Below are 22408 nucleotides of genomic sequence, written 5' to 3' on the forward strand. Positions count from 1 at the left end.
AGAAAGCAGGAATAGAAGGAACATACCTCAACATAATAAAAGCTATATATGACAAACCCACAGCAAACATTATCCTCAATGGTGAAAAATTGAAAGCATTTCCTCTAAAGTCAGGAACAAGACAAGGGTGCCCACTCTCACCATTACTATTCAACATAGTTCTGGAAGTTTTGGCCACAGCAATCAGAGCAGAAAAAGAAATAAAAGGAATCCAAATTGAAAAAGAAGAAGTAAAACTCTCACTATTTGCAGATGACATGATCCTCTATATAGAAAACCCTAAAGACTCCACTAGAAAATTATTAGAACTAATCAATGAATATAGTAAAGTTGCAGGATATAAAATCAACACACAGAAATCTCTTGCACTCCTATACACTAATAATGAGAAAATAGAAAGAGAAATTAAGGAAACAATTCCATTCACCATTGCAACAAAAAGAATAAAATAATAGGAATATATCTACCTAAAGAAACTAAAGACCTATATATAGAAAACTATAAAACACTGGTGAAAGAAATCAAAGAGGACACTAATAGATGGAGAAATATACCATGTTCATGGATCGGAAGAATCAACATAGTGAAAATGAGTATACTACTCAAAGCAATTTATAGATTCAATGCAATCCCTATCAAGCTACCAACGGTATTCTTCACAGAGCTAGAACAAATAATTTCACAGTTTATATAGAAATACAAAAGACCTCGAATAGCCAAAGCAATCTTAAGAAAGAAAAATGAAACTGGAAGAATCAACCTGCCTGACTTCAGGCTCTACTACAAAGCCACAGTCATCAAGACAGTATGGTACTGGCACAAAGACAGAAATATAGATCAATGGAACAAAATAGAAAGCCCAGAGATAAATCCACGCACATATGGACACCTCATCTTTGACAAAGGAGGCAAGAATATACAATGGATTAAAGACAATCTCTTTAACAAGTGGTGCTGGGAAATCTGGTCAACCACTTGTAAAAGAATGAAACTAGAACACTTTCTAACACCATACACAAAAATAAACTCAAAATGGATTAAAGATCTAAACATAAGACCAGAAACTATAAAATCAGATCCTCTATGACCCACCTCCCAGAATATTGGAAATAAAAGCAAAAATAAACAAATGGGACCTAATTAACCTTAAAAGCTTCTGCACATCAAAGGAAACTATTAGCAAGGTGAAAAGGTAGCCTTCAGAATGGGAGAAAATAATAGCAAATGAAGCAACTGACAAACAACTAATCTCAAAAATATACAAGCAACCCCTACAGCTCAATTCCAGAAAAATAAATGACCCAATCAAAAAGTGGGCCAAAGAACTAAATAGACATTTCTCCAAAGAAGACATTCAGATGGCTAACAAACACATGAAAAGATGCTTAACATCACTCATTATCAGAGAAATGCAAATCAAAACCACAATGAGGTACCATCTCACGCCAGTCAGAATGGCTGCGATCCAAAAGTCTACAATCAATAAATGCTGGAGAGGGTGTGGAGATAAGGGAAAACTCTTACACTGTTTGTGGGAATGCAAACTAGTACAGCCAGTATGGAGAACAGTGTGGAGATTCCTTAAAAAACTGGAACTAGATCTGCCTTATGATCCAGCAATCCCACTGCTGGGCATACACACTGAGGAAACCAGAATTGAAAGAGACACGTGTACCCCAATGTTCATCACAGCACTGTTTATAATAGCCAGGACATGGAAGCAACCTAGATGTCCATCAGCAGATGAATGAATAAGAAAGCTGTGGTACATATACACAATGGAGTATTACTCAGCCATTAAAAAGAGTACATTTGAATCAGTTCTAATGAGGTGGATGAAACTGGAGCCTATTATACAGAGTGAAGTAAGCCAGAAAGAAAAACACCAATACAGTATACTAACACATATATATGGAATTTAGAAAGATGGTAACAATAACCCTGTGTACGAGACAGCAAAAGAGACACTGATATATAGAACAGTCTTTTGGACTCTGTGGGAGAGGGAGAGGGTGGGATGATTTGGGAGAATGGCATTGAAACATTTATAATATCATATATGAAACGAGTCGCCAGTCCAGGTGTGATGCACAATACTGGATGCTTGGGGCTGGTGCACTGGGACGACCCAGAGGGATGGTACGGGGAGGGAGGTGGAAGGGGGGTTCAGGATGGGGAACACACGTATACCTGTGGTGGATTCATTTTGACTTAGGGCAAAACCAATACAATATTGTAAATTTAAAAAATAAATTTTAATTTAATTAAAAAAAAATAAAATAAAAAGTCTCTCTTTTATGTCTCTTGTTGGGCTACAAATTATACTAAGGTGGAAAAGGTCATTTCACAGCATGTTTGTAAGCTATAGGTTTTATCACCTATAGGCATTTAGAAACATTTGCTTCTTCAAGAAGCTGCAGCACCATTATGTCTGGTGATGGTTAAGAGTTGCCTTTAATGTTGTTTTCTTTCTTGGCCTGTTGCACTTGTGTACTCTGTCGCTCAGTCATGTACGACTCTTTGCGACCTCATGGACTGTAGCCCACTGGGCTCCTCTGTCCACGGGATTTCCCAGGCAAGAATACGGGAGCGGGTTGCCATTTCCTACTCCAGGGGATCTTCCTGACCCAGAGATCAAACCCACATCTCCTGCATTGGCAGGCGAATTCTTTACCACTGAGCCGCCTGGGAAGTCCATTGCACTTGTATAACTGTTCTAAAGGCTAAGTTTGAGGGCTTGTCTTTGACTTTTTTAAAATGCAGTACTTCTGGGAGCCATAACATATTAGGCTTTATCAGTCATTCTTACAACAGTCTGGATAAGTTTACCCATTCATTTTTTAAAAATTTCATAGGGAATAAGACATGAAAATTTAGGTGCTGGCAGAAGGGAGATTGATAAGATAAACCTAGAGTTGGGTCCCAGACAGTTGGCAAAGGAGGTTCCTGGATACCTGGGGCTGGGGAGAGAGAGAAGCAAGAGATGCCAAAGGAAGTGCGGGATCAGTTCTTCCACAGGTTGTGCAGGGTCTCCATACAGACAAGGGGTCTCCAGTATACATCCCGTTGCACTCCTTCGCAGCTTAGAGGATCAGAGAGAAAAGAAAGTGGGGGAAAGAAAATGAGGCAGGACAGGGAGAGAAGCATAGGAGGATAAAGATGGGGAAGTATCTTATGGAGGAATGAGAGATTTGCAGGAAACTGAGGGATAAGAAAGAGGAAATAGTGAGAGGGGCACAAATCCAGGTTGGATATTACATCATATACCTGATTAGTAACTCAAAGTGCTTAAATAAGGCCATATATGACATTTTAAGAGAAAACATCCTTCCAGCAGGACAATGGAGAGTTTCGGGGCAGGTGGTTAGTGCCGGTCAGAGACCCAGGCCTGGAGGAAGGAAGACATGCCTGAGGCTACATTTTCCTGCCCCTCCCCCCATCTGGTCCCTGCATCCTGCCTTCCCCTTGGTCTGGGCAGCCTTCCGGACAGATTTACTTTACCTCGTCCTCAAGGAGCTCTTTAGGTTTGGGTGGGACTTGAGGTTTATGCAATGAAGTGTTGGCCGGCAGAGAGGTGGCCAGTCTCGCCTTTGCAGAAGGCCAGTTGGGTTTACTGGGAAGAGTCTTGCTGAAGGGTGGAGACTGCCTCTGGCTTGATCGGTTGTCTTGAGAGGAACAACGAGAACAACAAAACATAAGATGAAAGGGTTCTGGATCATTTCCTGGGCAGAAGCCACCGAGTTCTAGAAAGTATAAAACTACCAGCATCCATGTAGCCAAAATGCTATTGACTGGGGCATTCCTTTAAAAAGTATGACAGGCAAAAATGTCAACAACCCATTGACCTACATTATAAAAACCAGAAGAGGATCCTCCCAGGGAGCCATGAGAGCCACAGACCCAGGAGAGCTGACAGTCCAAGCATGTGGCTAAATAGAGTAGATGGTGACCTTGGCAGTATCGGGGGCTAAGGGGAGCAGTAATCCTCAATGGATTCACTTTGCTCCCTAAGGCCTTAAGGGCGATGATTCTCAATCCTGCTTACACATAGGAACCACCTGTGAAAGTGAAAGTGTTAATTACTCAGTCATGTCTGACCCTTTGTGACCCCATGGACTGTAGCCCGCCAGGTTCCTCCATCCATAGGATTTTTCCAGACAAGAATACGGGAGTGGGTTACCATTTCCTTCTCCAGGGGATCTTCCTGACCCAGGAATCCAACCTGGGTCTCCCACATGGCAGGCACACTCTTTACCATATGAGCTACAAGGGAAGCCCCTAGGAACCACCTAGGAGCTTTAAAAAAAAAAATGCCGAGGCCCCACCCCAAACATGCAGTTTAAAACTTCTGGGGAGGGACCTTTCATTATAGGTTTTAAAAGTTCCCCGGGTTATTCTAAGGTATATGCAGGGTTGCAACTACTCATCTGGTAAAACTACACACTCCTCCCCTCAGTGGTGTCCTTGAATGGGGGAGAAGTTGTGAATCCCCTGGTCCAGGGCCATCCTCAGCAACTGTTGTGAAGGAGTCCAGTCTCTGAAGTCGAGGGCCCTGGGTTCAGTCCCCTGCTCTCCACCCACCAGCTGCGCTCCTTTGGGCCTCTTCTTCATTATGTAACCTCTCTGGGACTCACATTCCTCATTTTAAAAATGAAGATGCTTAACTATCCACTTCAGAGAGTTATTGTATGGATTAGGAAGAAAACAGCAAAGGCAGGAGGAACATCGTGTCTGACAAAGACAATGCCTAATAAACAGAACTAACCTTACCTGCGTCATGTGATGGAGGGCTTAGGCAACAGGGGTCTACCCAGTTGATCTGTGAGCACAGATTCTGACTGATCCATTGAGGAAAATCTTAGCATGGGAATAACCTGGTGGGCTCCCCATCCTGGAACAGCAGGGGTGCCTACACTGGCTCCCTGCTTCCTCTGGCCCTGGCTCAAGGCAGCAGTCCCTGCCTCTGCCTGTCCTGCTCTGCTCTTGTCCTGGGGCCTGTTCCAGCTCTCAGCCCACGCTTCTGCATCGCTGAAGTTGTGTGGTTAACTTCACACTGGTGCCTCCCGGGAGCCTCTTTCTGGTGGTGTAGCTGTGTTAAGCCACCAAGGCATCTACTCTGCTGTGCCTGTGACAGTTTTTATAGCTTTATTGGCAGCTCCTGGTGTTTACTGAGATTTCTTAACATAAGATTTAAGCCCAGCAGAAGTAGCAAAGCACAGAAAACAGGCACTGAAGAGTATGACCTGGAATGAGCTGCTTGTGTGTGCGCATGCTCAGTCATGTCCAACTCTTTACAACCCCACGGACTGACTGTAGCCTGCCAGGCTCCTCTGTCCGTGAGATTCTCCAGGCAAGAACACCGGAGTGGGTTGCCATTTCCTCCTCCAGGGGATCGTCCCACCCCAGGGATCGAACTTATCTCTTGTGTCTTGTGCATTGGCAGGCAGATTCTTTACCACTAATGCCACCTGGGAAGCCCGTATGAGCTGCTTAATCTACCCCTCTCTCCACTCCCAGCTAGAATGGTCGTCTCCTGGTCTGTAAAACGGGCCTGATGCAGCTCCTTCCTTCCTGAGGTTGTTGCAATGAGTGAAGGAGGTCACAAATTGGGTGGTGGAGGGTGGAGCAGAGTGATCAAGAGCTAGGACTTTGGAGGCTGAGTTGCCCAGCTTGCATGCCAGTTCTGCCACTTATAAAACCTTGGCCCAGTGAATTCCCTCTTCCTAGCATCTCTTTTTTCCTTTGTGATCGTCAAGAAGGTGAAAGTAAAGCGCTAAGTTGTAAGCTGTAAAAAGTCTGGGAGTGCATCTGTCTTGCTAGCTGCTGAGCATAGCTCTGGCACATGGCAGGTGCTCAGTAAGTGAATCGTTGCACAAAGCAAGGGACAGTACCTGGCACCCACGAGGAGGCGGTTAACTACAAGGACCCCTTTACTCCCAGGGGTGCCAGGGTGATCACCACAGACACAAGCCCTTCCTCGCCTTTGTTGAACTTTAGTCACTTGTTAGAATGGAACACAGACTTCTTGGAGGGGCATTAACAGCTACACTCAGGCCTGGAGACCACACCTAAGACTTGTCCATTTAATTCAAGAGCCTCATTCTCGGCCTAGAGCTCTTTACCACTCCCCCCGCCCCACAGTTTAGAGTCTAGACTCAGAGTGTCTGTGCAGCTTGCCGATGTAGGGGCGGGGTGAGAGAGGAAGGAGGAGCCTCAGCAAACACTGAGATCCTCGCAGCTCTCCTTGTTCTGTACAGTCATCTCAAGAGAAATGTCAGAACCTTGAGTGTAGGAAGCTGGAGAAGAAGCAGCGACTAACCTCAGGATTGATTTCTCTGGGGACTACAGGAAATGAGGTGGGGTGGGGTTGGGAGCCACATCGGGGTGTGGTTGCTTTATCTTTTGCCTGTTTTCAACATTCCCAATTTGCAAAGGTTACCCCCTCCTTCCCCAAAGGGCAAGCTTTCCAGCAGGGGGCTCCAGTACCTGTGAGTGACCAGATGACCCACTTGGAGGTGGTGAGAGTCAGAGCTACCCAACCACCCTGCAACCTTGGCCCGCCCCGCTCCCTGCTGCCCTGAAGGCCGAGCGCCCAAGGTCCGGCAGGGACTCACCTACATACTCGCCCCTGGTGAAGGGCAGGGCCGGGTGAACTGTCCGTGTCTCCTGCTCCGCAGGTGGCGGCTCATAGCTGTCGTCCCCGGCCTCCTCAGCTGGCAGCACGTACATCTCTGAGTCCGAGTGCTCATCTGGGTTTTCATAATCGCTGTCCTGCAAGTGCAGACACCATGCTCAGGGCCACATACACTCTTAGGGGGCCAGAGCTGCTCCCTCAGCAGAGGGGCGAGAAAGCAAGGCTGGGAGGGGTTGGCTAAGCAGGGTTAGGCAGCTGTTAGTGGCAATGCTGGGGTTGAAGCCAGGCCTTTTTGTTTCCAAAATGTATCACCTGGACAGTATCCTGGGGAAACGTGTGGGCATCTAACCCCGAGGGTGGGTGAACTCTGTGTGTCTGCAAAGAACAGCCAGAGGTAAAATATATCTCGAGAAGACAGAAAAAGGACCCAATAAAATAAAATAGCCAAATAGGTTTTATTAACCATAATGTTGATGGTTGAGGAAAATGTAAGTTTATTAAGAGAGGGTAAGAGGAAGCTCAGGAACACAGACACCTTTGAGGAGATGAAGTTTGTTTGTTTTAAACAGAGCTGGAAAGCTTCAGGGATGAGGACTTCAAACTGACTTAGTCCATTCTCTTTCTTTCTTTTTTGAAATCTTGAGGCACTTATGCCAACTAAGACTTTTATTATTATTATTTAAGTTTATTTTTTTGGCCACATCACATGGCGTGCAGGATCTTAGTTCCTGGACCCGGGATTGAACCTATGCCCCCTGCAGGAGAAGCTCAGAGTCTTAACCACTTGGACCACCAGAGAAGTCCCTCTTTTTTTTTTTTTTTGATATGCATTTTATTTAAGTCCCTCTTGAAAATACATTGACCCAGTCCCAAGTTCACACAGTTCACAAGGAGGAAGGTCTTCCCAGCGGCTCAGTTCCTCTCCCCTCGGGCAAACAGACCTACTAGCTTCTTGTGCATTTCGTGCGATTTTTTTTTTCTGTATGCAGTGCTTCTGCTAAGTCACTTCAGTCATGTCCGGCTCTGTGCGACCCAGTAGAGGGCAGCCCACCAAGCTCCCCAGTCCCTGGGATTCTCCAGGCAAGAACACTGGAGTGGGTTGCCGTTTCTTTCTCCAGTGCATGAAAGTGAAAAGTGAAAGTGAAGTCGCTCAGTCGTATCCGACTCTTAGCGACCCCATGGACTGCAGCCCACCAGGCTCCTCCGTCCATGGGATTCTCCAGGCAAGAGTACTGGAGTGGGGTATACTCGTGTGCAGGAAATCTTTGATTCAGGACTTAAGAGGTCCTCTGACCTCTGTGCCCACTGCTCCCACACACCGCCTGACACAATGCTTCATCCAAACACGATTTTCCACTGAATCCATGATGCACCTTCCTTTTGGCCTGACAATTGTGTAACATTAAAGTGGATGTTGGGTTTCCTTCAGAGCTGAATCCTCAGGGCCCGTGATGGGGCCAGCCCATAATAGGTGCCCAGGACGTTGGGAACAGGCAGAGGAGTCAATGAGTGAGCACTGCGCTTTCCTCCTCAGCTGGAAGGGAGATGGAGGAGAGAGGGAGGGTGAAGGGTGGGAGAAGGAAAGAGAAAGGAGGCTGAAGAGAGAGCATTTCCTGAGGTGGCTGGAGGTGCCTGGGAGAGAGACGAAAAGGAGAGAGCCCAGAGGAGGGTGCTTGTTCTTAACCCTGGCATGGGGGAGACAGGAAGGGACACATGAGAAAATCACTGTAGGGAGATTTTCCAAAACCCTAGGTCAGAAATAGCAGATGGGAATATGAAAATAGGCTGAATAAAATAATGATAATAGTGATTATTATTATAACCAACATTTCTATGCACTGCATACCTCACTGACCCCTCACCACAATCAGAAGAGATAGTTTTTTTTTTTTAATCCCATTTTACAGTTGAGGAAACTGAGGCACAGAGGAGTTGAGTAATTTTGAATCTGCAATCTGTGATCTGGAGAAATCAGTGATGATTCCCAGGAAGGGGGCCTGGGAGACAGAGTAGGCGTGAAAGGGTGGGCTGGAGGGGAGGCTTAAGAGGGCAAGACCCTGGCTAAAGCCAGGGACCCTCTTTCCAGGCCAAGGACCTGATCGCTGCTGTTGTGGCATTCCAGGGTGACGTCAGGATGAATACTGAGAAGCAGTTGCTTTAATAGACATTCAGAAAGTGAAAGAACCAGTGGGCAGCCAGACACACGTGCCTGAGCTGGGGATGGCGTGGGCATCCCACTTTGTTTCGTTTTTTTCACGTAGCAGAGATGGGCTTCATGGACTTAATTACCTGGAGGCTGAGGATTGGTGTGCATCCTGGGGAGGGTTCTGGAGTCCTTGCCGCCCCTCCAGCAGAGCAGCCTGATTGAGAGGAGGTGGGCAGAGGTGGCATAGAGGGTATAGGAAGAGAGACCTCACGTCAGCTGTTCCTAGCAGCCGTCCTCCGACACTGGGCTGCCCACCAGATTGTGCCCCCCATGAAGACTGGACTGAGATGTAAATCTAGGACCCAGCACAGGACTGCTACAGGGTAGGTGCCCACCCAACATAGCTGGAATGGATGAGTGCATTGATGCTGCCTGGGCTCTGAGGGGACTGAGGAGGAGGGAATGGCTGCTCAGAAGTCCTGAGCTGGCCCTTCATTTGGAAAGTCTCTTCTGTGGGAGATGTACCACGAGCCTCTCCTATTTAAGCACCATAGAATGCATTGAATGCCTTCTCATCAAGAGAATTACAAGAGAATCTGTTCAAACTTCTGAGAGTTTTAAAGAATCCTCCTCCCCCAAGTTATTCTAAATTATGACATAATTCATTTGTTAATTCATTAATTCATTCAGTACTTGAGGAAGTGCAACACTTTGGACAGTCTGATGGGAACTCTGAAGGAGGGACTGCATTATCAGACAAAAATCTTGTCAAATTGACCATTCCTTCATTCATTTAATCAGAATTTATTTACCTACTCTGAACCAGCTTGACTTTGAGCATAGTCCCCAGCCTCACAGAGCTTATATGTTAGCAGGAGAGACCAACAATAAATAAGTAGTGAATAATAAATAAATAATCAAGTGGATGAAATATCTATCCCTGGTGACAGCACTGAAGGGGGGTTCAGAGAAAGGTGGACAGGTCTGCATGGGTCGAATGTCATCAGATCTGGAGGCTTTATCAACAAGTCTGGATTTCATTCGGTGTACAAAGGGAATCCAATGAGGATTGTGAATGATTGTGAGTGAATGTTCAGTGAATCCGTGTTACAGCTGATGGGCTTCCCTGGTGACTCAGTAGGTGAAAAAAATCCACCGGCAAGGCAGGAGACCTGGGTTCGATACCTGGGTCTGGAAGATCCCCCTGAGAAAGAGATGGCAACCCACTCCAGTAATCTTGCCTGGGAAATCCCATGGACAGAGGAGCCTGCTGGGCTACAGTCCATGGGGTCGCACAGAGCCGGACGCAAGATAGAGACTGAACCACCGCCATAGCTGGTACTTCCGTTTTGGTTGTTTGACTTGGGGACATAAGTCATTCCCTCCTCTTCAGGCTGATTTTATTTTATGTTTTCTGAGTCCCCAGTGTGTGTTCTTTTCATCCAGCGAACGAGTTCAGTTTTCTTGGCTGCCTGGTGAATTGGTCCAGCTTCTTGAACTTTGCTTCAGATGTGACTTGGTGGTGTTGCCAGCAGGGGGCGCAGCTGCAGCGCTTCTGAGGGATCAGTGCCTCCCTCAGAAGTTCCTCCTACTGGGTGACCCAGAGAGAAGCCACCTCCTTCCTTCTTTGTAAAAATCTTTTCTCTGCAGTTGAAAAGGGAGGACCTCCGGTCTCCTAATACTCTGAATAAAATCCAGGTGGGTGTAAACAGTGTGAAGCTGGGCTCAGGCTGAGTTCTGGGCACTGGACAGGAGTCCTGGGTTTTCGTTCTACCGGGCCGCTGAGAAATTGAGACTGTCAGAGTCATTTTCATGTTCTTGGCCTCAGTTTCCACAGGGGATATGTGGTTGTATGGAGGCCCTCTGGGATCCCTTCCAGACATGAAGCTCACAGACTAGAGAAGACTAACTTTCTGCGGGAATATGATATATGAGGAATTGTCATTGTGCCCAGGAGTTTTTAAGATGTCTTGTCTCTTGAAGACTCAGCCCCAAAGAGCTCTGTGGGCTGCAGAGCCGTCTTGAAGGGGTTCACAGTTAATTCAGACACACCACTCCAATGTCGTCAAGGTCAGGGAGGGCCCTCTCAACCTGAAGCCCTCCGAGTCTGTTCACATCCTCTTGGTCATAGCAAGCCTCTTGAGTTTGAAAAACCTGGTTCTGAGATCTGGGTTTGAGACTTTTGGAACCGCAAGTACTTACCCTCTCCATGCCTTGGTTTCTTCACCTATAAAATGGGCAAGACTGATGTCCAAACTGTTTAACCACTAATACGGCTCAGGTACTGACCATGACCTTTAGGAGGGTCCCAGAGGCTCCCTGATGTGCCAGGCATTCATGCTTCAGTTGTTGGTTTGATTAGGGCTCCTGGCAGGGACCAAGCAGTGATGGGGCACTGGGGAATTCAGGGCAAAAGCATTTGCCAACTGATTGGGAAATATTCAAACACTTAAACATCTTTTTTTGGTTCTGCATACCAGTAGAAAATGGGGATAAGAATGCCGACTCATAGGGCTGTGGTGAGGATTACATGAAGTGGTAGGTGTAAAGCTCCTAGCCCGGCACAATGTGGTATTGGCCCAAGTCAGCCTAGTGCTGTCTCGCCTATTCGTGGCCCTTCCAGCCCAGCTATCTCCCCTCTGTGATGGGCAGCTGAACACCAGCATTTCATTCAGAAACAAGTCCTTATAAAGACCTCCCAGGGGCCATGGTGAAAATGGTACCCTTCTCGTCCCAGGAACAAATACTCACAAAGTCATCTGACCACTGCTCCTCTTCGTCAGCTGGGCTCTCTGAAATGGCATGTTGGAAGCAAAATGAACAATATGAATTTTTGCCGGCCAGCTCCACCCTGTCCACAAGCACCCTGCACCTGCCTGCCCTGCCCCTGGGCCACATGCTCCCATCTGCCAGGCCTGAGACAGTTATTACAGTCATCTCACACTCATTCCTTTTGAATCCTTTTCTAAAAAACAGTCAATTTTTGAAGTATTAGTAAAAGTCCCACTAGGGCAGAGAAACGGTAACTCTGACCCTTAACGGTCTTTGTCAAGAGACATTTTGGGACCTTAGAATAGCAATCCATACTGTCCTGCTTCCTCACATTTTTTTTTAATCAATATGTGGATGGTGTAGTAGGAAGAGCAAGAGCCCTGGACAGGGAGTCAGAGAGACCTAAATTCTCATCCGGGCTCTAACTTCTCTGGACCTCCTCAATTTTTAGATCTATGATATAAAATTCAAGATCTCTAAAAGGGGATCACTTCCAAGATTCTCTCTGGCTCTAACACTGACTTTTTTATTAAAAAAAATTTTTCCCCGATGTGTTACTACATGCTGGGCAATATTATCAGAGCTTTGTATTCACTTCACTTTCTCAAAAACCTTATGAGGAAACTGAGGCCTAGAGAAGATAAATCATTTGCCCAAGATCATGTAGTAAATGGTAAAGTCAGGAGTTGAGCCCTGCAGGTTGACTGACTTCCAAGTGCATGCTCTGAACCTCAGCGCCATGCTGCTCTTGCTGTCCTTGGGCTTTAGGCTGCAGCCACTGTCTTAGGCTCTACAGCAGGGGTAAAAATGGATGTGACAGGTCTTGTGTAGCTTATGATCTTGAAGAATGAAATAGGCCTGGATTATGACAGCCAAGGAGACTATTTGACCCCTTTTCTTCCAAAACACATTTGGAGTTTGAGAAGCTTAGCATCAATCCCATCACATAAACTGACCTTAGAGACTAAATAAAATTCTCTCACTCTGACCCAAGTTCAGATGGTAGAGTGACTTCAATGAGTGCACCATAGAGGATCACATCTTCCCTCCTACCCCACTGAGCAGCTGTGGCTAGAGGACTTGGTGGATGGTCCCTGAATCCCCCAGAACCTCAATAGAAACTTTTCCTGCCATTTCTGCCACAGGAGACCACTGACTCCAGCTCTAGGCCGTTCCACAGAGGCACAAGGAAAAAAATTACGGAGATGAAGTGAAAGCAGGAAGGAGGTCTTGTATCAGAACGACCACATTTTAAGAAATGACAGCAACAGCAACTCTCTCTTGAGAAAAACATGATAGACAAAAAGAAGGAGCTTCATTCTACAAGTGGATCAAACTTTGACATTAACAGAAAATAATTCTTATGAAATTATTCTCTGGGCTGACATATACCAAATGACAGTGTATTCTGATCACTAAGTTGCCAGGAATCCTTAGAAGAATAGATGAACGAGTCTTCTTCTCAATATGCCAATATTGGCCCAATGGGGAGTAAGTTTCTAATACCTTAAGTCTGAGGATAACTGAAGGTCAAAACATACAGCAGCAAGATGCTATTGTTTCAACTATTTAAAACAAAAACATTTATAAAATATTTTTATAAGACACACTTCCTTGCCTTGGTCGACCCTGGAGTCAGGATCCACTTGATCATCAGCTAGTGGAAAAAGCAGTTGTAGCTGTCATCTAACTAGTTTTCCTGTCTCTATGATCTTCAATTCATCCTTCCAACTGTTTCTAGTTATTTTCTTAAACTAGAAATTGGCTCATGCTGCCCCTTTCCTTAAAAACCATCACTGGCTCCCTACGGGATAAAGTCGAGCTTCTGTGTCAACACATTCACACACCTGTACCTGCCGTCCCTGCCTCGCTCACTTACAGTGATGCCGGAGAGCTTGCTCCTCCATCCTGGGCTCCTGATAGTCCTCCACGCTGCTCATGCTGCTCCCCCCAGCCCATCTCCCTTCTTCCGTGCAAACCCCTGGCATCCCTCCTCCATGAGGCCCTCTCCAGTCCCTCTGGGTTATGTGTTATGACCTCGTAGATGCTGCCGGCACCTTGTGACATGTACTTCATCCTGCCCTAAGAGACACAATTTAGTGTCTCTCTGTACTGAAAAGCAAGACCTATTTATCTTTGGGTCTGGATGCCATTTTGCATTTGTAATTCTGCACTAATACTGAAATAAAAGCACAAGCCAGTAAATGAATTGAATGAGTGAAAATGAGGATAGTAATAAGAGATTCCATCATTGACTATTTCCTGCGTGCTGGGTGCTAGGGGAAGTATTATGAATGTATTTCTTTGTTTATCATCAAAACAGTCTCTGTCGTAGGTGCCTTATTATCTGTTTTATAGTCAAGGAAACTGAGGCTAAGAGAGGTTGCAAAACCTGTCTGAGGCACATGGCTAGTGAGTGTGGGGACTGGATTGGAGGCCAGGCTGTGTTGGCTTCTGCAGCTGAAATCTCATGTGAACGGCCTGGCCGTCCGCTGAACATTCAGATAAAACCCAGGAGAAACATGAATGCCCCAATCCAGGCATTGTGGTGCATCGAGGCAGAAAACAGAGAAAAGCATCAGGAGGTGGAGGTTATTTGCGTGGTGCCCCACCTTCCCCCAGCCACATCTGTCTTCTGGCACAGCATCACACTCGTCAAGTTATACGTAGCAAGCCATTGCCCAGACCGAAAAGCATAGCAATCCAAAGTACTAGATCCAAGTAGTGGGTGGTTTTCAGCATCTCAGGGAGACTACCAATATGTGCGGGTGGTAGTTTTAGACCCAGGCTCCCTGGGTTCAGATCCTGGCTCTGCTCTTTATTACCTGCTTGGCAATGGACCAGTCCCTTAATTGTTTAAAGCTCAATTTCCTCGTCTGTAAAACAAGGATAAGAATAGTGCCTGCCTCATGTTTTTATGAGAATCAAGTAATATAATACATGTGAAATGTTTTGCAAAGCCTGACCACATTAAATGCTATTTAATGTTACTCATTGTTGTCTTAATAAATCCTCAAAATGATACCAATTCATTTCACTCTAATGGTAATCACACAGCATTGTTACCACAAAGAAATGGATCCAAGAACCCTCTAGTATGTAGTCAGTGAAATTTTCAGGAGGGTAAGTTCAAGCTGAATATGGGCCAGATGTTGTGTGGTTGCAGCCCCTCCTAGGGAGCTGAGATGTTGGTTGGGCCTCCTTGTCAGGGAAAGCCTTTTCTGTTGTGTTATGTAACTGGTTTGGGGTTTAGCCTATTTACTGTGTCATAATCCCAGGCTTCCCTGGAGGCTCAGATGTTAAAGAATCTGCCTGGAATGCAGGAGACCTGGGTTCAATCCCTGGGTCGGGAAGATCCCCTGAAGAAGGAAATGGCAACCCCTTCCAGTATTCTAGCCTGGAGAATTCCATGAACTATATAATGGGGTTGCAAAGAGTCAGACATGACTGAGTAACTTTCACTTCACTCACTCTCTCCACCAGTGGTAAAGAATCTGCCTGCCAATGCAGGAGGCGTAAGAAACATGAGTTTGATACCTGGGTCAGGAAGATTCTCTGGAGAAGAAAATGGCAACCCACTCCAGTATTCTTGCCTGCAGAATTCCATGGACAGAGGAGCCTGGTGAGCTACAGTCCTCTGGGTCTCAAAGAGCTGGACACAACTGAGCATGCACACACACACACACACATGCATAATTCTCACAATAACCTGAGGGATAGACATACTTATCTCCAGATAAGGAATGTGAGGCTCAAGGAAGTTACAAAACTTTCCTAGGTTCAGTGATTAAGAGGCAAAGCCAGGATTCTGACCCAGGCCCAAAAACCCCAAAGGCTGAGATCTTCTCACTGAGCCCAGCCTCTACATGAAATAAAAGACCTAGAGTCTAGAGAAACTTTCACGGATCAGACTGAGGGCAATCTGAGGTGGTATAAAATTTCCTGGTGTATGTCCAGCAGCCGATCATAATTCCAGGTGCTGGAGGAATTTGGAGAAACGTGCACTCATTGAGGGCCGAGAGGTTACTGAGGCCGTGTGCCCCAGGCAGGCTGAAACTAGGCCTTAAAAGAGAATGGTGATGAAGGAGGGTGTTCTCCTTCCACCCTCAGAATGGGGGCTTAGGTGTCAGTTCCAGAAGCACAGCTTAGCCAGTGGAAGGAAGGGGCATCCATAAGGCACAGCCATGCACAGAATGGATGAGCTGCGCTGGAGAATCACAGGGAAATACGCTGACAGGTAAATAAAGCTCGGTTCTCTGCCAGGCAGGGAGATGTTCCAGCCTCAGTGGGTACTGCATTTTCCAGTGACAAGGTGGAGAGGGGCAGGCTGACAAGGATGGTGTTTGAGTAACCTTGACAACCCACTCCAGTATTCTTGCCTGGAAAATCCCATGGGCAGAGGAGCCTCGTGGGCTACAGTCCAAAAGGTCACAAAGAGTCGGACACGATTGATGACTAATACAAAGGTGTGATGAGACCGAGTCTGAACCAGACTGGGGGTTCTTGGGAATGGGGAGACATGGCTGGAAAGACAGTAAAGGACTCTGTGTTGAGAGCTTGAGGGAAAGGGTAAAGGAGAGGGTGTGGATGTAGTCTCTTGCTTGGGTGTCCTCGGGGGCACCAGAGATGCTGGGTGGGCCTGGTGATCTCCGAGTGATGGGCACTGAGGTGCACTCCACAACTGCGTGTCCACACATGTCCTCCACTCTGGCCCTGATCTCACTCTAGAGGCTGTGCTCTGGGCCACTGGGCCCTGCACAGTTCTCCTCTTGCAGAGCGGGATGCAAGCAACCAGTGGGGAGACTTGCAGTACAACACAGGAAGAAGAGAGGAAGGAGGGTGGTCTAGCTGCGGTGATGGGGACAGACACAGGGAAGGAACGGAAAGAGGAACTACCGAGGCTGCGGGGGAGGCAGCGAGCTGACAATCCCTCTGGGTACACCCAGAGGAGAAAGGGATGTGACTTGGTGTGCGGAGCTGAGGCCAAAGCTAGCCTCTGCCAGACTGACTGGGAGTGGTAACTTGCATTTAAACCCTTAACATCTTAGAAATTCCCTTTATCTGTATGATCATTCACCTTTCACAGGGCCCTGTAGGGGAAAGGGTCCTGACTCAGGTATCAGCTGTCTGTATGACCTCGGGCATTCCCTGTGCCTCTGTGGTCTCCAGTGTCCCTAAGATGAGAAGTTTGGATTGGGTGATCTCTCAGGACTTTCTAGGTTTTAAAATACTTTTGAGTGCAAGTTTCATTCCTCTATTCTTAGTTGCATGAGTCAGAACTGATGTTGAATACAGCTCTTCCCATGTTCAGCTTTGTTGGTACCAGTTAGAAGTAACCAGGGAGACAAAAGATCAAATGAATGCTAGCTTTACTAGGGACACCAGGACACGAGAAAAAGCAAGCTATATTTCATTCTCAAAAGCAAGTATGTTTCAGGCAAAGGGTTGTTATGCATGCTTTGTGCTTCTGTGGTGGGCATTTACTCAGCAATCGCTTTCTAAGTGTCTTCCTTTGCCCTGAGGTCTCCCTACTTTATCATTGCTCTGATCTCCTCCCTGCATGACATCAGTGGGGGAGGAGAAGGTGGCCCTCTAAGGACATGACAACAGCCCCTGGGTATCAGGGCCCTAGGGTACAGGGAGAGAGGCCTGTTCAGTTCTGACCTCTCGGGGGTTTGAAGAGTGACCAGAGGAACTTCTGCAGTGACCCCAGAAGACTCTGGGTGCACCATAATTGGTCTCCCCTTCCCACCCTCCCTCTCTAGCCAGACCTCAGACTCAGAGATACAGGAAGCTGTTCAACTCTGAAAGTTCAAGAAGCAGGTGGCTTCTTGAACTTAATATTAGAAGCTCTGGGGCTTTCAGGATAATAAATAAGAAATATCCTGGAAAATTGTAACCATCCTAAATTGGGTCAAAGGGAGGAACAATGGAATGGAAGCCTGGGGTGGGTCTTTTTTAGTGGACAGGTTACTGAATGTTCCTGACACATATTTCCCTCATTTGTGAAACCAAGATAGCCATTTCTATTTAACGCACTAATGAGAGATTAGGGTGCTAGTGGTAAAGAACCCACCTGCCAATGCAGGAGACATAAGAGTTTGATCCCTGGGTCAGGAAGATCCCCTGGAGGAGGAAATGGCAACCCACTCCAGTATTCATCTCTGGAGAATACCATGGACAGAAGAGCCTGGCAGGCTACAATCCAGAGGGTCACAAAGAATCAGACATGACTGAAGTAATTTAGCACAAGCACAATGAGAGATTAAATGAGCAAAGCTATGGTTTTTTCAGTAGTTATGTATGGATGTGAGAGCTGGGCCATAAAGAAAGCTGTTCAATTCAGTCGCTTAGTTGTGTCTGACTCTTTGAGACCCCATGAACCGCAGCACGCCAGGCCTCCCTGTCCATCACCAACTCCTGGAGTCCACACAAACCCATGTCCATCGAGTTGATGATGCCATCCAACCATCTCATCCTCTGTCATCCCCTTCTCCTCCTGCCCTCAATCTTTCCCAGCATCAGGGTCTTTTCAAATGAGTCAGCTCTTTGTGTCAGGTGGCCAAAGTATTGGAGTTTCAGCTTCAACATCAGTCCTTCCAATGAACACCCAGGACTGACCTCCCTTAGGATGGATTGGTTGGATCTCCTTGCAGTCCAAGGGACTCTCAAGAGTCTTCTCCAACACCAGAGTTCAAAAGCATCAATTCTTTGGTGCTCAGCTTTCTTTATAGTCCAACTCTCACATCCATACATGACCACTGGAAGGAAAGCTGAGTGGTGAAGAATTGATACTTTTGAACTGTGGTGTTGGAAAAGACTCTTGAGACTGCCTTGGACTGCAAGAAGATCCAACCAGTCAATCCTAAAGGAAATCAGTCCTGAATGTTTATTGGAAGGACTGATGCTGAAGTTGAAACTCCAATACTTTGGCCACCTGATGTGAAGACCTGACTAATTAAAAAAGACCTTGATCCTGGGAAAGATTGAAGGCAGGAGGAGAAGGGGATGACAGAAGATGAGATAGTTGGACAACATCACTAACTCGATGGACATGAGTTTGAGCAAGCTCCAGGAGTTGGTGATGGACAAGAAAGTCTGGCGTGCTGCAGTCCATGGGGTTGCAAAGAGTTGGACTGACTGAGTGAACGAACTGAACTGAACCGAATGTCTATAAAGAGCTTAGCACAACGTCCAGGTCAGAGTAAACACCCAGTATGTTCTGAATAGCTTCCCTTCCCCCAGCAATGCCAGCTGCATGGGAATAATAGTTTGCTTGGTGGACCGTGGTGTTCCTGCAAACAATGTTCTTTCCTCAGAGCCCAAGTAGATTGTGGGGTCTGGAGTGAAAGCAGCAGGCTGCACACTGGCCTGACCTGCTTGCATCTGTAGGAGGTCCAGGCCTCCACTGTTTGTAAGATTCAAGCTTTGTCCTTCCGCCTTCTAATAAGAGGGACTGATGACACTTCTGCTGACCTCTATGGAGCTCTGGCCATTTCTATCCTCTGCTTTCTGAAGGTCAGCATCACCAAGGTCAACACACTCTCCACCTTGGCTTAATGGGTTTGGGAAGCCATTAGCTTCCTGGACTGGACAGAGGACATAAATCTATCATCCAGAGGAAACAGGTGGGGCTGCTTCAGAAGTCTTGGGTGGACCAAATCTGCATAGGCCTCTAGGAAGCACTTGACTGGCTTTCTGGACTCAGGAGGTCTGGCGGGCTAGTATCTCCAAACACTGGGGCCTCCAATGTCCTTGAAGACTCTATGGGTGCAGGGGAAACTGTCAGGGCTGGTTTCTGAGGCCCCAGCTTGCAGCTGCACAAGGACCTCAAGGCTCTGGAAAAATAGCCCAAAATGCTCCTGGGACATGAGTTGGGGGGGGTGGGCAGGAAGTGGCAAGGGGGGTACCAACTGCAGGTGATGATGGCAGTCTTGCCAAAAGGACCTTTTCCAGGGATTGAGTGTAAAAGCAGGGAGACTAAGCAAGACTATATTGATCTGTTGAAACGATAGGATAAATTTTGGAGATTCTAGAATTTTAATAGATTTGTCTTTCAGTTTAGGAGAATCAATAAGGACAGAGTTGGTGATTTATAGCAGGCCTTCTCAAATTTAATATACATTCAAACTCTCTGGAGTTCTTGTTAAAACACAAATTCTGATCCAGCAGTTCTAGGGTTGAGCAGAGATTCTGCATTTCTAACAAGCTCCTGGGTGATGCTGATGCTGCCAGGCTAGGAATTACATTTTGGGGGCTTCCCTGGTGGCTCAGACGGAAAAGAATCTGCCTGCAGTGGCGGCGACCTGGGTTCGATCCTGGGTCGGGAAGATCCCTTGGAGAAGGAACTGGCAACCCACTTCAGTATTGTTGCTTGGAGAAATCCACAGACAGAGGAGCCTGGTAGGCTACAGTCCATAGGGTCACACAGAGTCAGATATGACTGAGCGACTAGCACACGTACACACATTCACACACACACACACACACACACACACACACAGCAAAGACTTAGAAGACCTGACCACATTTCAGTGTCATAAGAGAGATAAAGTACAAAGGTACTGATATCAAGACTATTTGGGGAGTTTCAGGGAAGATAGCAGGTGTCTGAGGTCAAGCAAGGGAACATTTCTGAGCATCAGGGAGATTGAAAGCAGTAGAGTCCTAAAGTTAGGGAAGATTAGGAGAGACTGCTTCATCATTAGGCTCTGGCCTCCCAGGACTTGTTTCTGACAGAGTGTTAGCTCTGGTGAGAACTTAACAGGTTTTCTGGTTCAGCCCTGCATGACTGAGAAACGAGAAAAGAGTTGTCCAAGATTACACAGCCATTTAGTGCCTGAACCTTGAAGGATCTTGTTTGTGGGCCCTCTTGATGATGATGTAAAACCATGAAAATATTTAGGCAAAGGTATTTCAGAACAGTTTTCTGGTGGAGACTGAAAAGACCCCATGAAATTAATAATTCAGGAGACTACCTAGAGGCTTTTGTTCTAGGACAAGCAAGAGATGAGCAGAGTCTGAGCTATAACTTTGTAAATAGAAAGGAGCAAAAATATTTGAGAGATATTTAAAGAGAATAAATAAGATTTAGAGTTTGATTTTTTTTTTTTTTTAGAGGTTGAGTGAAGAAGAGGAATCAAGGATGATCTCCAGCATGTGTGGTTAGGCAAAAGGGTAAATAAATCGTGAATGCTCCCTGTCTTCTGCCCAAGTAAAAGGTAGAGGAAAAGAAGGGACCTGGGCGAGGGGATGAGCAAGGAGACAGCTGAGTGTGAGAGGACCATCAGGAGACATCCATCCTAAAGTCAGAGAGATCGAATTGCCTGAGCTCCTAATGTTTGTGTTCAGCATCTCCAGTGCCACTGGGTCATCTACAAAGTAACAAATGGTCCTGCTAACTCTCCAGGTTTCAAATTGAATGGCACCCTCTCAGAGAGACCTTCCCTGACTACTCAAGTTGTTCCCCTACCCTATACAGATTCCCTATCACTGCATCTGCCACCTTCCTTCACAGCAGTTACCACATTTGGATATTTGTGTTCACCAGTTTGCATTCTGATTTATTATCTGATTCCCCACTAGTCATTAGGTTCTTTTAGGTCCAGGACTATATTTTGTTTCTCGTTACATATCTAGCACAGTGAGTATCAAACAGGACATTCGTGTAATATTTGTGGAGTTAATCAAAGAATGTGTGGTACAGCTGAAGCACCTGGAGATGTTTATTTTAGAAAGAAACCATTCAAATGACCTAACATCTTATTCTATTCCTTGAAGTTGCACAGAATAACTCTATTTCCACTTTTTAGAATTTTTAAAATCTTGCATTGTGTGGCTAGCAGGACAGACTTAGGAAGCCACAGGAAATGGATCACATCTACATTGCTCCAGGGCTGTTTCTTCCCGATGGGCTCAAACAGGCTTGGGAGGTCATCACAGGAGGTTTCCAAGTGGAAAGGGAGCCCTGTGTGTGGTGTGTGGGAGTGGAGTAACTTTAAGCAATGGATTGGATGTTAGACTATATGACCTCTGGGCCCCCTTTTAAACCTGAGACCCCATGATTCCATATTTTTCAATCAAGCCTTTGGGCTTAACAGGTGCAGTCTACTTTGATTTCTTTTCTTTTTGGGAACTTTGAGGGGGAAAATATATCTGTTTTTATAAATTTTTGATTGGGTAGATTTTAGACAAGACTGGGTATGTTCAAGGTGATATGGCCATAGACAAAATGGGTAGATTTTAAAGGTCAGGGTACTTAATTTTTTTAGCTCCAAATTGCAAAGGAATCCCCGGCCAACTGTCTAGACTTGCTGACTGATTGGCAGTGTGAGGTCAATAAATCCTCTCTCACCTAAAGAGTTCTAAAAAGTGGTCCCGTGAGTAAGTGACCAGACCTGGAATGCTGGTCAGCATTTCTCAGTGTGATAAAATTTCATTAGTGCTCAAGGAAAATTCAACTATCTGATTTAATACTATCTTGATCAGTGGTAGAGAAAAATAAAGTAGTCATCATTCTTTAAGGTTGAGGTTTGGTTTCAGTTGTCATTCTGTAGAGGAAGAGTTATCATCAGTGTCTGTAGTCCTGTGGTTCTCAATGAGGGCTGGATAGACCTGTCCACATCCAGGACATCCTTATATTTTAGAAAGTAAATGAGATTTTAGACCTACCTGCCCAATGCATCTTTTCTAGACAAGGAAATTGTGATGGAAAATCTATTTAGCTTCAGTTCAGTTCAGTTCAGTCGCTCGGTCGTGTCCAACTCTTTGCGACCCCAGGGACTGCAGCACACCAGGCTTCCCTGTCTATCACCAACTTCTGGAGCTTGCTCAAACTCATGTCCATCGAGTCGGTG

The 22408-nt window shown here is 46.1% G+C and overlaps 1 protein-coding gene across 2 annotated transcripts in view; it reads right to left on the bottom strand.

Annotated features, from left to right (window-relative positions):
* Window positions 1–22408, bottom strand: part of BLNK (B-cell linker) — an 82855-nt gene that overhangs the window by 31705 nt on the left and 28742 nt on the right. Inside the window, exons 4-7 of one of the 2 annotated variants that reach the window (XM_010833028.1) lie at window positions 11532–11572; window positions 6947–7009; window positions 6615–6771; window positions 3502–3665 (exon numbers count right to left, since the gene is read on the bottom strand). In XM_010833028.1, coding sequence (XP_010831330.1) covers window positions 3502–3665; window positions 6615–6771; window positions 6947–7009; window positions 11532–11572 — 425 coding nt within the window. The remainder of the gene's footprint in view (window positions 1–3501; window positions 3666–6614; window positions 6772–6946; window positions 7010–11531; window positions 11573–22408) is intronic. The other variant, XM_010833029.1, reaches the window with a different exon arrangement.

The sequence above is a fragment of the Bison bison genome, unplaced genomic scaffold (assembly GCF_000754665.1).
Source record: "Bison bison bison isolate TAMUID 2011002044 unplaced genomic scaffold, Bison_UMD1.0 scf7180017862979, whole genome shotgun sequence".
NCBI lineage: Eukaryota > Metazoa > Chordata > Mammalia > Artiodactyla > Bovidae > Bison > Bison bison.